This window comes from Vicia villosa, linkage group LG4 (assembly GCF_029867415.1).
Source record: "Vicia villosa cultivar HV-30 ecotype Madison, WI linkage group LG4, Vvil1.0, whole genome shotgun sequence".
NCBI lineage: Eukaryota > Viridiplantae > Streptophyta > Magnoliopsida > Fabales > Fabaceae > Vicia > Vicia villosa.
The window spans coordinates 155207630-155222384 of record NC_081183.1 but is presented as its reverse complement, the minus strand read 5'-3'; the positions used below and the strand labels follow the sequence as shown (position 1 = coordinate 155222384).

General features: G+C 35.0%; 2 protein-coding genes across 2 annotated transcripts; both read left to right on the top strand.

The window, feature by feature from the left end:
- The first annotated feature begins 545 nt into the window (after positions 1-545).
- LOC131600021 (glycerol-3-phosphate dehydrogenase [NAD(+)] GPDHC1, cytosolic-like) lies at positions 546-3905 on the top strand. Its single transcript, XM_058872253.1, has 5 exons — positions 546-1689; positions 1925-2146; positions 2769-3016; positions 3268-3407; positions 3532-3905. Exons 1-5 carry the CDS (start codon positions 1047-1049, stop codon positions 3653-3655), a joined length of 1377 nt encoding a protein of 458 aa, XP_058728236.1. The 5' UTR covers positions 546-1046; the 3' UTR covers positions 3656-3905.
- A 5144-nt stretch (positions 3906-9049) lies between these two features.
- Positions 9050-10943, top strand: LOC131600020 (uncharacterized). The gene is made up of 5 exons (XM_058872252.1): positions 9050-9240; positions 10045-10087; positions 10194-10285; positions 10364-10456; positions 10704-10943. The coding sequence occupies exons 1-5, from the start codon at positions 9166-9168 to the stop codon at positions 10749-10751; spliced, it is 351 nt and encodes a 116-aa protein (XP_058728235.1). The 5' UTR covers positions 9050-9165; the 3' UTR covers positions 10752-10943.
- Positions 10944-14755: the final 3812 nt, after the last annotated feature.

Sequence of the window (14755 nt, the reverse complement as noted above, 5' to 3'; positions counted from 1 at the left end):
AAGTGAAAAGTAAAAAGTGAAAAGTGAGTTGGAAAGTGAAAAATGAGTTTGAAAAAACCAACAAAAGACATTTTTTGCCCTCAAATTTATAATTTAGACTAAGATAACAAAAAAGTATTTTTGTAATTTCCAGAACAATAAATTTTCTTATATTATAGATATATATTTAAAAAAGGAAATGCTAACGAGTGTCTTTGAGACACTCTTTAAGTGATTAAAGTGATAAGTTTTTTTAAAAATGATATATTCAATGCGCATTGAAAATGTAGTGAAAATTGAAATAATAACATTTATAAAAAATATCTTCTTTATTTAGTATGCTTAAAAGAGTGCCCTTACCACACTTGTTAGCAAGACCCATTTAAAAAATAAACAAAATTTTGCAAATAGTGAACAAATCTTCTGAAAGAGTTTTTATAAATTAAAGATAGCAGAAGATAGCAGATGAAGTAAAGGTATGGGCCAATCTAAATATGGGGTAAGGGGTACCCCTCACATGGAACATGATTGGCAAAGTCATCCAATATTAATGCCCAATGGGGAAGTTGGCATCTTTAATGCCATTCCTATATGTTCCAACCATTTTCTCTTACTCATAACCTTTGCACATTGCATTATTATTTTCATCAATACCATCTTTCTCACATTATCATTTTCACTTTCCTCTTTTGTTTATGTCTTCATCTTTTCAGCATTTCCTTCAACAAAGCCACTTCCTCACATTTAAAACAATACAATTTTATGTTAACTTTGTAGTTCCTAACACGCATCTTACAAGTTGTGTTTGTTTGTTTTTCTTTATTTTTTTATTAGTTCTAGTGTTGTTTTCTGTTGGGGTAGATCAACAAACTCTAGACGGAGAAAACTAAGTTGTGACATTTTTTTTATACATTCTATGTTCTGTTTGATTAAAGTTCTAACTGAAAGAAGCTTCATTTTTTTCTTTCTTTCAAGGTAGTAGTTTGTTATTTTCATATGCACTGAAATCATTGGAGATTTCAAATACTGTTTCATTTTTGAGTTTTAGAGCTTAGTGAGGTAGCATAATGGGTGTAGTTAGTAATTCAGACTCAAATGGATCTGTTCAAAATTGCAATGGTTTAGAAGAGAAGCTTGATGATCTTCGTCGCCTTATTGGTAAGGCTAATGGTGATCCATTGAGGATTGTTAGTGTAGGAGCTGGTGCTTGGGGGAGTGTTTTTGCAGCATTGTTGCAAGACACGTATGGTCAGTTTCGCGACAAGGTACAAATCAGGATATGGAGGAGGCCATTGAAGATTGTTGATAAAGCCACTGCGAAGCATTTGTTTGAAGTTATCAACTCTAGGGAAGATGTGTTGAGGAGGTTGATTCGGCGTTGCGCTTATTTGAAATATGTTGAGGCAAGGCTTGGTGATAGGACATTATATGCTGATGAGATTCTGAAAGATGGTTTTTGTTTGAATATGATTGATACGCCAATTTGTCCTTTGAAGGTTGTTACAAACTTGCAGGAAGCTGTTTGGGATGCAGATATTGTCGTCAATGGATTGCCTTCGACCGAAACGCGGGAGATTTTTGAAGAGATTAGTAAATATTGGAAGGAGAGAATCACAGTTCCTGTAATTATCTCTTTGTCAAAGGGTATAGAGGCTGCATTGGAGCCTGTTCCGCATATTATAACTCCAACTAAAATGATTCACAAAGCAAGTAAGAGTTTTCTTCATCTCTATTTTTATAATTTAACTCAAAAGAGAAGAATTTTCTCATACAATTGAGCAGAAATATCATTTCTGATTCTATAATATCATTTCTCATTCTATAATATATGTGATACCAACCAATGGAAGCTAGAAATTTAGTACTGTGTAGTAAAGGATGCTTATTGTTTTGCTAGATTCTCTTTTAATCAGATTTCATCTCTTTAAAATGTATACTTTAACAGCTGGAGTTCCCATGGAGAACATACTTTATCTTGGTGGTCCAAATATTGCATCAGAAATCTACCACAAGGAGTATGCAAATGCTAGAATATGTGGCGCTGAGAAATGGAGGAAGGCTCTGGCGAAGTTTCTGAGACAACCACATTTTATTGTTTGGGACAATAGTGACCTTGTAACCCATGAGGTCATGGGTGGCTTGAAAAATGTTTATGCAATCGGTGCTGGTAAGCTTCAAATTAGTCATTATACATGTATACTATCTGTATTGTCAATGCTTTTCTATGATATAATTGTTTATGTTAGAAAAATTAGTTGAGAGAAACCATAGGTGATTAAGATATATGTTTGAAAGTTCTAGCTTTGGTTAATCTGCTTTAACACGCTTTCACAATTTTGGGGTTATCCACCCTGCGCCGCTATTCGGGACTGACAACTACGGACCTAAGCAAATAAAGATAAAAATCATTGGCAATAATAACCAAAAATCTTTTTTTCTTCAAATGATGAACAACTTTTCATGCAGTCATAGACCTGAACAGTTATTTTTGTTGTAGTTTTGTGAAAATTGAATTTCTTACGCTTTCAAATTGTGGTTGATTCTATCAGTATCAAGCAGCAAGACCAGTATGTTCATAACTAGCATTTGGTGTGTCTTGCAAGTTGCAATACACTTTTGATATATCGTGTTTTGGTTTATTGTTGTAGCTTCTTCTTTTCCTTTTATCAACTATTGAGTCGGAAAATTGAATACTTCAACTGATAAATACAAACTTTTCCATTTCCATAGCATATATTTTGTTTATGAACTACGATGTATATATGTCTTTTGTTTCTTATTGATGTCAGGAATGGTAGCAGCCCTTACCAATGAGAGTGCTACTAGCAAATCAGTATATTTTGCACACTGTACATCAGAGATGATATTTATCACTCACTTGTTGGCTGAAGAACCTGAAAAACTCGCGGGACCATTATTGGCTGATACTTATGTGACTTTGTTGAAAGGTCGTAATGCATGGTATGGTCAGATGCTAGCTAAGGGTGAACTAAGTCCCGACATGGGTGACAGCATAAGAGGCAAAGGAATGATTCAGGTATTATTAGTGTGTTTCTACTTCTAAATTGCTTACCTGTCCTATTCCGAGGATTGAAATGAAAGATTTACTCATTCAAATGTGACTTGCAAGTACAATTTTTGTAAATGTGAAAGTGATGTACAACTAGGATGTTTTTGACCATTTTATATCGTGCAAGCCGTAGTCAACATTTGATCTTCATTCAAATTCTTCTGACAAAACAAATAATGAAAAGAGAAAAAAATGACTCTAGTATTTTATATTTGCAGGGTGTCTCTGCAGTAGAGGCATTCTTTGAACTTTTGAGCCAATCAAGCTTGAATGTGTTGCACCCTGGAGATAATAAACCAGTTGCTCCGGTTGAGCTCTGCCCAATCTTGAAGACACTATATAAGATATTAATATCCAGGTATTTGTCTGTAACCATTAGCTTAAATCTTGGATGCTTGACATGACACTCTCACCTTCAGGGTTGTGATTCAATTGGAAATTCTCATATATTTATATTACTATGTATCCCATATATTTTTCAGGGAACAATCAACAAAAGCTATTCTCCAAGCTCTGAGGGATGAAAATCTGAATGATCCCCGTGAACGTATTGAGATTGCACAAAGCCATGCATTCTACAGGCCCTCACTGCTTGGACAACCTTGATTATATATATGGAGCATTTGGCAAGAGTTTTTGTTTTGTCTTAGAAATATTTTTTTGATGGACATTAACGTATTTATTTTAATAAGCTTTTGATACACACTGTATATATATGATATGGCAAAATATAACCCCCAGTGACAATTTGACATGTTATTGCTCAAATTTTATACTTCATATTCAATGCAAAATATGACAAGCACATCGAATGTCAGATATACATATATAGTATTATGTTTTAGATAAGCTCTTAATTATATAGTATACTAGCATAGTGTCTGTTACAACATGGTGAGCTTAAATTGCAGAGAGAGGGGCATTTTTAGTGTCAACTCTATTGATAGTTTAGACGAAGGAGAAGTTTCAGGAATGAATATAACCTTTTATAGTCATCACAATGATTTGGTTCACAAGTACAACTTATTTAATTCAAAAATTGCACCCAGGGCCAACAGTAACAATCTTGCTGAAAGTAAGAAAGCAAAATAGAAAGAATAAAATGGTAATTGATGCGTTAAGTATTTCAGCCACAACAGCACAAATTCTAGATCATTACCTTTGGCACACATAGTTTTTCATCCACCTAAGCTCAATAATTGGGCACTTATGTTGGACCTAGAGTGACAAAACTGCATCGTCTACATTGGAACACCATGAGATAGAATGGTATGATAAGTGTTTGTGATATACACATCAATCTGTATGGAACATATAAGAATGCAATTCGTCTGTCATGAATTTGATTTGTGAATAATATACATTGTGAAATCTTATTGGAAAACTAATAATAGCTAATGAATATAATCAAATAGCTAATTGTAGTGTTATATTTGTAAAGGAATTAATTAGGGCGAGAGCTTTGCAACCCCATGAAGGGCGTAGACAATATGTTCCCCTCCACGAAGCATCACCTCGCCCCAAGTATCTTTCACTCTTCTAATTATGGGTAATGTGAAAAAAGACGTTTTTTGGTTAGAGAGAAGTTAGGTTCAGTAGCTGATTCACGTCTCTCTAAGAAATAGGGATTCAACGGTCCACCATTGACTGAATGCGCAATGATCTTTCCCAAGGAAACCCTAGGTCCAAAGATTTCTATAAATACTTCTCCCATAACAGTAGAAAAAACATATCATAATTTATACATATCATAACATATACAGAACACAATTACATCATAAGCACAATGCTTACATACATAGTCATTCACCTCACGTGAATTGACCCTCTTATACCACTGTAATCACTGTAACACAACCATATAGGACCTCTCGCCACCACAGGCAAACCCTAACCACCTTAAACTGCTATAAACTTACTAAGATCTCTGAGTATCACTCACCCTTGTAGGAATACCATGCACACCTATAATTTTTTTGCTAATAAAATGTCGCTCACTATGGGCCCTGATAAAACTAACCTGTGTCACACCTCTTTCGTTCTCATTCCTTCCATCTTTCTTTCGAAGATGGTCAAAAAACTCTACGCTCTAACACAAACTCCATAACCCGGGGTTTCACTGGTGGAGGAAGTTCCACCTCTTCCCGAAGGAAATACACTAGGCAGGTGTTCGCTACAAATGTGATATCTTTTGGTTTCCCTATGGGTGAACGAGGGGAAACAAGGGTTAACATCCCCTTTTATGACAGGGATGCCATCGAAGTCAACCCTCATGACATTGACTTTATGGTCATCATTGTGCAACATGAAAACTAGGATATCAAGCGAGTCTTGATAGATTTTGGGAGATGAAATTTTGTTCTAACGATTATGACATACTATAGAGATCTCCAATCATCCTCAAAAGCATGGATGATTGGACATTAACTATGTGTGGTTTTTATTCATTGAATATATCAAATCTGATTCACAATCATTTAAACTTGATCTTGCACTCATGACATCAAGACTTGGATCAGGGGCTTTATGTTGGCCGATGTAGTCTGAATTTCGTTCTAATTTTGAGTAGTTGGTTTGACTAATGAGGTAGTCGTTACCCCATTGACGAGATTTGTGTTGCTCGTTGATGTTTTCTTTCTGGAAGCCATTGAAAAAAGTGACTGCACTTTTCCTAAATGAAGGGAACCATATCCTCTTATATAGTACGCCGTTGATCCGAATTAGATTGAGAAGATGATTTTGAGGATGATGAGCAAGTAACTAACTCCTTTGGTTTATGAAGGGGGTGATACCCACAAACACTGTGACAGATAAGTTAAAGAAAGAATGAAGAAGTTGAAGGTATTTAAAGTAGAATAACGTGTATCTTTCTTGCTTGTTTAAGAGCTCTTTAACAAAGGCTTCTAGGATATTGACTTCAAGGTTGAGAATCGTAACCATTAAACAATTTTGCATTTGATGCATTTGATTTCTCCCTTGCCTCATGCTATTTGTTGATGATGTTCTAGGGTGGTCTGGTCCATTGGAATGAGTTGTAGTATAATTTAAATTGAGTTTCTGATGGGATGACCCAATGTCCAGTCCAGAGTACTTTATTTGGTACTTTTTATAAGAGATACTCAAGTGAGAAGAAGTTGATGTATTTGGTCTATATATTGAACCAAATATATCAACTTATGTTAACCCAAATGTCTTTTATGAAAATAATCAGAGGTAGTAATATTCTTTATAAATTTGATTTTCATAAAAGAATAATATAAAAGTTAGGGGTGACAAAAACAAGTTCGTTTAGCCCACCATTTTTAGCGGATTGAACCAAGTCTTCAGACCTGCCCCTTACTTTTTTCGCCTTAACCTGTTTTCAGGAAAATGTGATCCTAAATTTGGCTAATATTTTTTTTGCCACTTTAAATCTTAAAGATTTATTTGCGAGTTGCTTTTTGGAAGAGAAGACTTTGGAGTGTTGCATCTATATTTTAAAATGTGTTTTATATTTTTAAAAAAAAGTTTAAAAACAATATAATTTTATAAACTAATGTATTATATTATTTTTAAAATTTAAAAAAAAAAATCAAACAAATTTCTAAGGATCCTTTACCGCTACGCCTTTTTTTAAGTGTCGAGTTAAGATTTTCGGTCCTCTTCTTTTATTTTATTAGACCCAACCTATTTTTTCTTCGGAACAAACCTAAACGAGACAGACATATTTATTTCTCATCTTAATAAAAATTTAAATATTAATTTTAGTTTTTTTCCACAGAAATGAAATAAACTCGACCCATTAAAATTGGTCGAATATAAAAAAAGAGAATTTTTCTCTCAACTCCATGGCCCTCTTACGCACCACCGAATTGATCATTTTGCCCCCGTACTTTCGTAGATGGATCTCCGGAAGCACCCCTTTTTATTTATTTGACGTTGTTCTGTTCCGTAGATGCACCTACGGAACCCTTCCGTATATGCATCTACGGAATAAACCCAGTACCCAGAAAACCAAAACAGAAGCATTTCTAAACATAAAAGACATTGCATTGATTCATTGATTAATCGATATTACACCAAAATTTCAAACAGAAAATTAATAAAACTAATAGATCTAAGAAATTACAACGGTTAAAACAATGTCATCTAATCCATGCATCATTTGAATGCAATCCATGTCCCATTTCACTTCAGCTCACCAACGTTCCGTTTTTCCGGTCGCAAACGAGGTACTTGTTCTAAGCCTCTGGATCCTTTTGATTTCTTCTCCGGGTTTGTACTCCCCCTCTAAAAAAGACATGATAGTCCTCTTGAGTTGGTCGAAGGAATGGATATTCCAAAACTTCACCGACACGGGTGGTTTGACGGGAGAGAAAATGAATTGTTCATCCCTTATGCGGTATTTCGATTTAGGATCGGGACGCTTCATTGATGTTCGATGACATCCATCTGGCCTAATGCGAGACATTTTGGTGTTTGTGTTTAGGGTTTGTGCTTGTGTAATGCAAACCTAGAAACCTCAAATTTATAGAAACCTTTGGAGAATATGGACCACACAATCTCTGTCACAGAAATTTCCGTAGATGTATCCATTCCGGTGACATAGGTGGTATGGGACATCCCGGTTTCAAGTAAACTTGTACAAAATGACGCGAGTTGGCAAGCCATCCAACATATATAATACGATCAATTGGATTTGTAGAAGGTGCGGTGCGGAGCGGAAAAAAGGTTTCCGAAAAACCATAACGCGTCAAGTCAATGCATACCATGTCATATGCGCATGCAATAAGATGTCCCATTTCAGGGAATCTCATCCAATGCGAAACCGATGCGTAGGCGCCCCCAAGTAACAAGAGCTTCGTTGACCAATTGAAATTTAGTTTCGTCTCCAAATACCCGCGTGTACGAGTCTTTATGGTTCACCAACTCGTCGATAAGATCACGACGGACAAGCTCAGGGACATCCTCTCCCTTACCAAGCAAAGCCGATACGACCCGAAATCCACAATTACCATCCCCCACCACATTGATGACCCGGTCGATGTATTTATGCATAAAAACCGGCATCTCGTCAATGAATGGAATTTTTGGAGCAATTTGTACCTCTTCAATTGTTGGAGCAATAATTGTTGAAATCAGAACTTTTGGAACAATAGGTGTAAGAATCAGAGTCGATACTTGCGGAACTTGTGGTGCAATAGGTGTTGGAATCAGAACTTTTGGAACAAAAGGACTCTCTTGAAATATTATCGGGGTGCACCATACCTATTTTAACAAAATCACACAGAATTACAAGATGCTGGAAAAAAACTACTGAGACTATTCCGTAGATGCATCTACGGAGGTGTTCATCTTCAACACGTTCCGTAGATGGATCTATGGAAGTAACGAACTTTTTTGCAGAAAATTTCATTGACAATGTGAAGAATATAATGGTTGAAAGTGATTATTTACCTGAAATTCAGACTCTTCTTGCTCCCTTTGATTTGTTGCACCAAAAAGTTTGAGTGTTGGAGTGAAATAAGTTATTGATGATGTATGGGTTTTAGGGTGTGGAGTATGATGAGTTTGGAGAAATGAAACAATGAGGGGAGTGATCATGCTGGTTCAAACTATGTCATACCCTTCCATAGATGCATCTACGGAACAATGTGGCGCTATACCCTTCCGTAGATGCATCTACGGAAGCTTCCCTTAAGATATCTTAATGTGTATTTTTATCTCATATACACTAGTTTATTACCTTTCCGTAGATGCATCTACGGAAGGAATCAAATTTTTTCAAATTTTGGGATACTTCTGGATGTGGATCTACGGAAACTGGGGACAAAAATAGAATTTTGTGTGATATGTAAAATAACATGGAGTGGATTGAAAAACTTTCTAAAAAAATAATTATAATATGTAAAAAAAATGTGTTAACAATTTAAAAATATCATTTACATTGAAACTAAATTATAAATTAAAAAAAAAAAAAATACAATTACACCAAATCTACAGATAATTTGTTCACAATTTAGTTTAAGTTTTCTAAACTCGAAAGTGCAATTTGATTAGCAGTGGCGAGGCGAGGCGAGGAGCAGCGTAAAGCGGCGAGCGAAGCAGACAAATCAAGAGGCAGTAGAAAGAGAAGAATGGTTGAGTCCGTTAAAATTAACGACTTGGAACTCACCTTAAAGCCTTTCTATCGCAGAGCTTCTGAAGCTGAGGTTAATAATTCAATCTTTTTTTTCATTTTCATTGCCGATTCAAGGTTTCTAATGCTTCTATGGAATCGTGTCTTCTTTTGATGCATCATTTCATTTTGTTTTCTTTACCTTATTCAATAATAACACCAAAATTAACATAACTGTTGTCCTTCTTCAGCATTTTGAATGTAAATTGTATGAATCAACCCACCTAGCTTATGCTATGAAATTGAATTTGAGCAATACAATAGAGTGTGTTGAAATTCATGTATCATACCGAATTGCAAGAGAGTGTGTTGCTAGGACTCCTCATTGGACTCTGTAACACCGACATCTCTGAAAATAGGTGCGTCGGTGTGTCTGTGTTGGTGTGAATTGGACATCGACCGTTGTGATTACGTTTAAATTATTCATTTTTCAAGTTATTGCTGGTGTCAGTATCGGTGTTGTGTCTCTGGTAACCGAGCTTCATAGATAATGGATTTAACTTTGAACTGATCATTGCAAATGTAAAATTACGGAAAGAATTGTCCCTAGACATTCTGTTTCCTTTTCTTTCCAGCAATTTGCTCATATCTTGTGTAGATATTGAATAGAGCTTTTCATTTTTTTATGAGTTTTGTTAAAGCATTTTGTACGAGTAAATTACTAAAGATTTTTTATGAGTTTTGTTAAAGCTTTTTGTATAAGCAAGTTACTGAAGATTTTTGGTGAGTTTTTTTAAAGCTTTTGTATAAGCTAATTACTCAAGAGTTTTTATTAGTTTTGTTGAAGCTTTTTGTATCAGTAAATTACTGAAGGATTTCTTACCACTTTATATTTTAGGAACGCTTATCTAGACTCGAAGCTGCCATCAATAGTAAAAAAGGTATGTGCCGAGATACACAACACAAATCAATAGAATTTTCAGAGTGGAATCGAAGTCGGTTCCTGATATTATGAGCCTAAATTACATTTCTATCAAACTGTTGCAGATACTGGGAATGAGGAGCACTTGAAAACGGTAAATGATCTTCAGTCAAAGTTAGAAGCTGCAAATGCTGAGTTAGTTTCAGAAAAACAAAAGGTTTTACTCAATTACAACTCACAGACATTTAATTTATTGTGACGGGTTGTATCCTTTTAACAATGATTTGATTTTCAGGCTCAGGTGCTTGCTGCAGAAAACGAAAAACTTCAATACCGTATAATTCATCTTCTGCGATCACTCAAGAATGCTAATCTGAAATTAGAGCAAGTTAGTATTGCTGGTTTTTCGTTCAATTCATAAAATATATGTTGATTAATTTGTATAAGCTTAGATTGTAAGTATGCGCAATTGGAATAAGTGTCTGTGTCTCTCAGAAAGGCGGGTCTATAAATTTTTTGTCATAGAATAACTTGGATGAAGTTCTGCACATACTAAAATTAGACGATTTAAAGTTGTGCTATTATGTGAAATGTGACTCATGGCTAAATTGTTATTGTTTCATTTCTTGCCTTAGGTTAAAGCGCGGGAACAGCTGGAGAGCTTGAAATTGCAAGATTCTTAAAACGATGAGCTTAAATAGGTTATTGGTTGTTTGTATTTCTCTCTTTTTATGGTCAAATTGTTTTCTGTATTATTGATGATGCTAAATATGTTTGGCTTTGTTGGTTTTATAACTTCAGAATTCAGATTTTTGTTTGTCTCTTATATTACTTACAATAGACATCATAATAGACACTTAAATACTTCCAATTTAGTAACCACATGTGAGTTGATTGTAATACTTACACTAATGTTCTAAACCAGCAAAACCAACATCAATATGTCAATCTTCCTGTTTATTTAGTGTTTGACATTTTTGGTACGCAGTTTTCACCGAGTAAGGATCCTCTCCATTTCTCAAAAGAAATGGAGGTGTCCATTACTATGGTTTTGGTGTATAAATGTGTAATTAATGTCACCATTTTTAAAAATACGTACATTTATGTCTTTTATTTTCTTGAAAACTATAGTAATGGACACCTCCATTTCTTTTGAGAAATGGAGAGGATCCTTACTCGTTTTCACCACTCCTTCAAAAATTTCCAGTGACATTATTAACGACAAAGGCCATCTATTCTCGTCCACAAAAATAGCCCCTGCACTGCATTATGCAGTAAACCAGTCCCATATTAGCCTGGCTGTTATTATCTCTTCACTACAAAAGAAGCAAGGGAAGTATGATTTAAACATGAAAGGCAAAGTACACCAAAATGCTTAAACTTAAACTCTACAAGTGTTAGTGACAAATAAAGGTACAATATATATAGAATAGGATATTCTCAAAAATATAGATACATAAGTTTATATAAAAAAGAGTAATATCACTATATATACAAATAAAATCAAATGTGCCATATTAACCCTCCTACCCCATCATTTATAAATTAGCATGAACTCATATTTTGTCCATACGACACAAGTGTCTCCAAGAAGATTCTAGAGCCTGACCAAGGGCATTATAATATTTATATTAGGGGTGTAAACAAATAAAATCAAATGTGCCATATTAACCCTCCTACCCCATCATTTATAAATTAGCATGAACTCATATTTTGTCCATACGACACAAGTGTCTCCATGAAGATTCTAGGGCCTGACCAAGGGCATTATAATATTTATATTACGGGTGTAAGCGGATCAGAAAAAATTAATTAAACCGACAAATCAAACCGAAATGAAATCGAATATTTTTGGTTCAGTTCTAAAATCAAATTGAACCAATAAAAACCGATGTGGTTCGGTTCTCGGTTCTAGTTTTTAGGAACTATCAAATCGATGAACCGAACCAATAGAAATAGTTATGCTCCAAATATTTTATTTCACTCATTATTAAGGTCAAATTTTGTATCGGTCCAACCATTCTTCATCTTTGTTTACACTTCCTTCCAATCAATAAAACACTCATCTAGAACCAAACATAAAAACTTCAAAAATAAAAACCATAGGTCCCTAAAACTTGCTTTCACTGAACTTCTACTCTCGGTTTTAGGTTTTCGGTTCGTATTCTTTCGTATTCTTCAACAAAATTCTTTCTAGTCTTGTTACAAAACAATTTTTATGTGTGTTTGAGGTGTGAAACATGTTAATTGGTGTGTACTTTGTTGTGTTCTATTTGCTAAGATTTTAAATCCCTCTCTAACTTTCTAATGCCAAGTGTCAACTTTTATATATGATCGTGAACTTATTTCATCATGCAATAGAAAATCATGTCATTGTTTCACATAGATCAAGAGGAACTTTTAACTTCTTTGAAAAAATAGAGCATGAAATAAATCACGAGAAATATATTATTTTAAAAATTAATAGCATAAAATACACCGAAAACCATAATTATGGAAAATACACTGACGAGTAAAATGTTTGAAAAAATAACTTTGTAAACCGATCAACCGAACCAAACCGGTTAGGTTGGTTTGGTTCCATTTTTGAAAAAGGTTAAAAACCGAACCAAACCAAACCAATGAAGATATCATCAATTCAGACCTTTTTTTTTTACCAAAAATCGGTTCAAACATATCCGATTACACCCCTAACTTATATGTTGATTTTAAGTCACCTATAATATTTAGATACACAATATTCTAAAATTCTAAATCTCACACTTATATTGTCGGTGCCTTGATTGTTCGAGTGTTTGCAGATAAAGAACCCCATTACTAACTACAAAGACCTTCATACCATAATTCATTATCAAATTCATCACCATCATCAACCATACTTGAAGAAAAGTCTTACTAGTTCATTTGAGACAGTATGTAGAAGCATCCTCTAAAGTTTCCTCTTTATTTTCATCTTATTGACCACATGTAAATTGAAGGATTATGTTAATGCAGCGCATCAATGACTTTTTGAAGAACTAAAAAAGAATGTTAAGTTTCTTAGAGAATGTTAGAAGGCAATTAGAGAATAAGTTATGTTAGGCTTTGTTTAGTAAAACTAGCTGATAGCTGGTAGCTTTTAGCTGGTAGCTGGTAGCTTTTAGCTGGTAGTTGGTAGCTGATAGCTGATAGCTGATAGTTGATAAGCTAATGTGAGTGTTTGGTAAATTAGCTGTTTCATTAGCTGATAGATACAAAATGACATTAATGACATTTTAATTAATGAGGGTAATAATATATTTTAGTTAAAATAATAAGGGTATTAATGGAAGAAAAACTCACAAGCTAAAAGCTACAAGCTCAAAAGCTACTTCAAATAGCTTTTGAAAAAAAAGCTAAAAGCTAGTAAAAAAGCTACAAGCTAAAAGCTAAAATAGAGTTACCAAACAGAGCTTTTTTATTGATACGAGCTGAAAAGCTAAAAGCTCTTTTTTATGTCTTACCAAACAGACTCTTAAGTTCCGACTCTCCCATGACGACAAACTAAAAAAGTCATGTTTCATAAGAGAAAACGTGTATCCGACATGGTTTTCCAATGTCGTGATGGCAAGTAAGGGTGGCAAAACGGACTGTGGCCCGCTGGGCCGGCCCGCCACCCGCCAAAAAATGGCGGGTTGGGTTTGGATTTTAGGCCCGCCGCTCGCCAAAGCTCGCCCCGCAAAAACCCGCCGCCCGTCATACCCGCCCCGCCAAAGCCCGCCGCCCGCCAAAACCCGCCTCTCCTCCAAAATTCACTCTTTTTTAGTTAATTCTAGTAACTTTAATTCTTGATGGTTTATTTTATACATTTTTTATAAATATATGTAATTTTTTTTAAGTAAATTTGTTAAAAAGTTGCTTTTATAAAAAATTGTTTTGAAAAATAAGTGAAAAGTTTAATTAAAAGGTAAAAAAAGCCTATTAATCTATTAAAAAATATAAATAAAAATAGGCGGGTAAGTCCGCCGCCCGCCAACCCGTCATCTTGGCGGGGCGGGCATGACTTTTCGCGGTGCAAATTGATAAGAAGTCCTTACTTTGCCAAAACTTAATCAGGAGATGCATCTCCGTATCTGTATGAGGTTAATCCAGAGATGCATCTCCGTAGACATCATTAATTTAAAATTCAAGGGGTGGTATGGAGATAAATCTCCGGACGCGTTTAATACATTAACCCGCGCTAGAACCTTTCCTCTACCTCATTCATTTTATGAAAACCCACTCAATAAAAAAAATCCTACTTGTGCATTAAGGTGTTACCTTTTATTCTTGATTGCATTCATTTTTTAGGACACAAGTGCAATTTACGTCTATGTGGTCTACCTTAAGTACTTCATCGACTAGGCGGAGATTCACGGGTACACCTGAGAGGCCTTCTGTTTGGTCTACCTGTTTGCAGATTATACCAAAACCTCCCTTTGGGTTTGCTCCTCCCACCGTTTGCCGCAGATATCTTGATGCAATACTTGAAGATTTTGTGAGTCATTTGGTACTAGAGTAGTAACCCAGAGTGCCAACTCCTGTACATTAAGCTCATGTAGATGGTTACATGACATGGTTCTATAGGATGACACACCATATCTTAATATCACACGCTCTTGGAAGATCACCTAGGCCAGCTAACTAGGTGATACTTAAGGATAGGAATGACCACATCGAGGATGTGTCA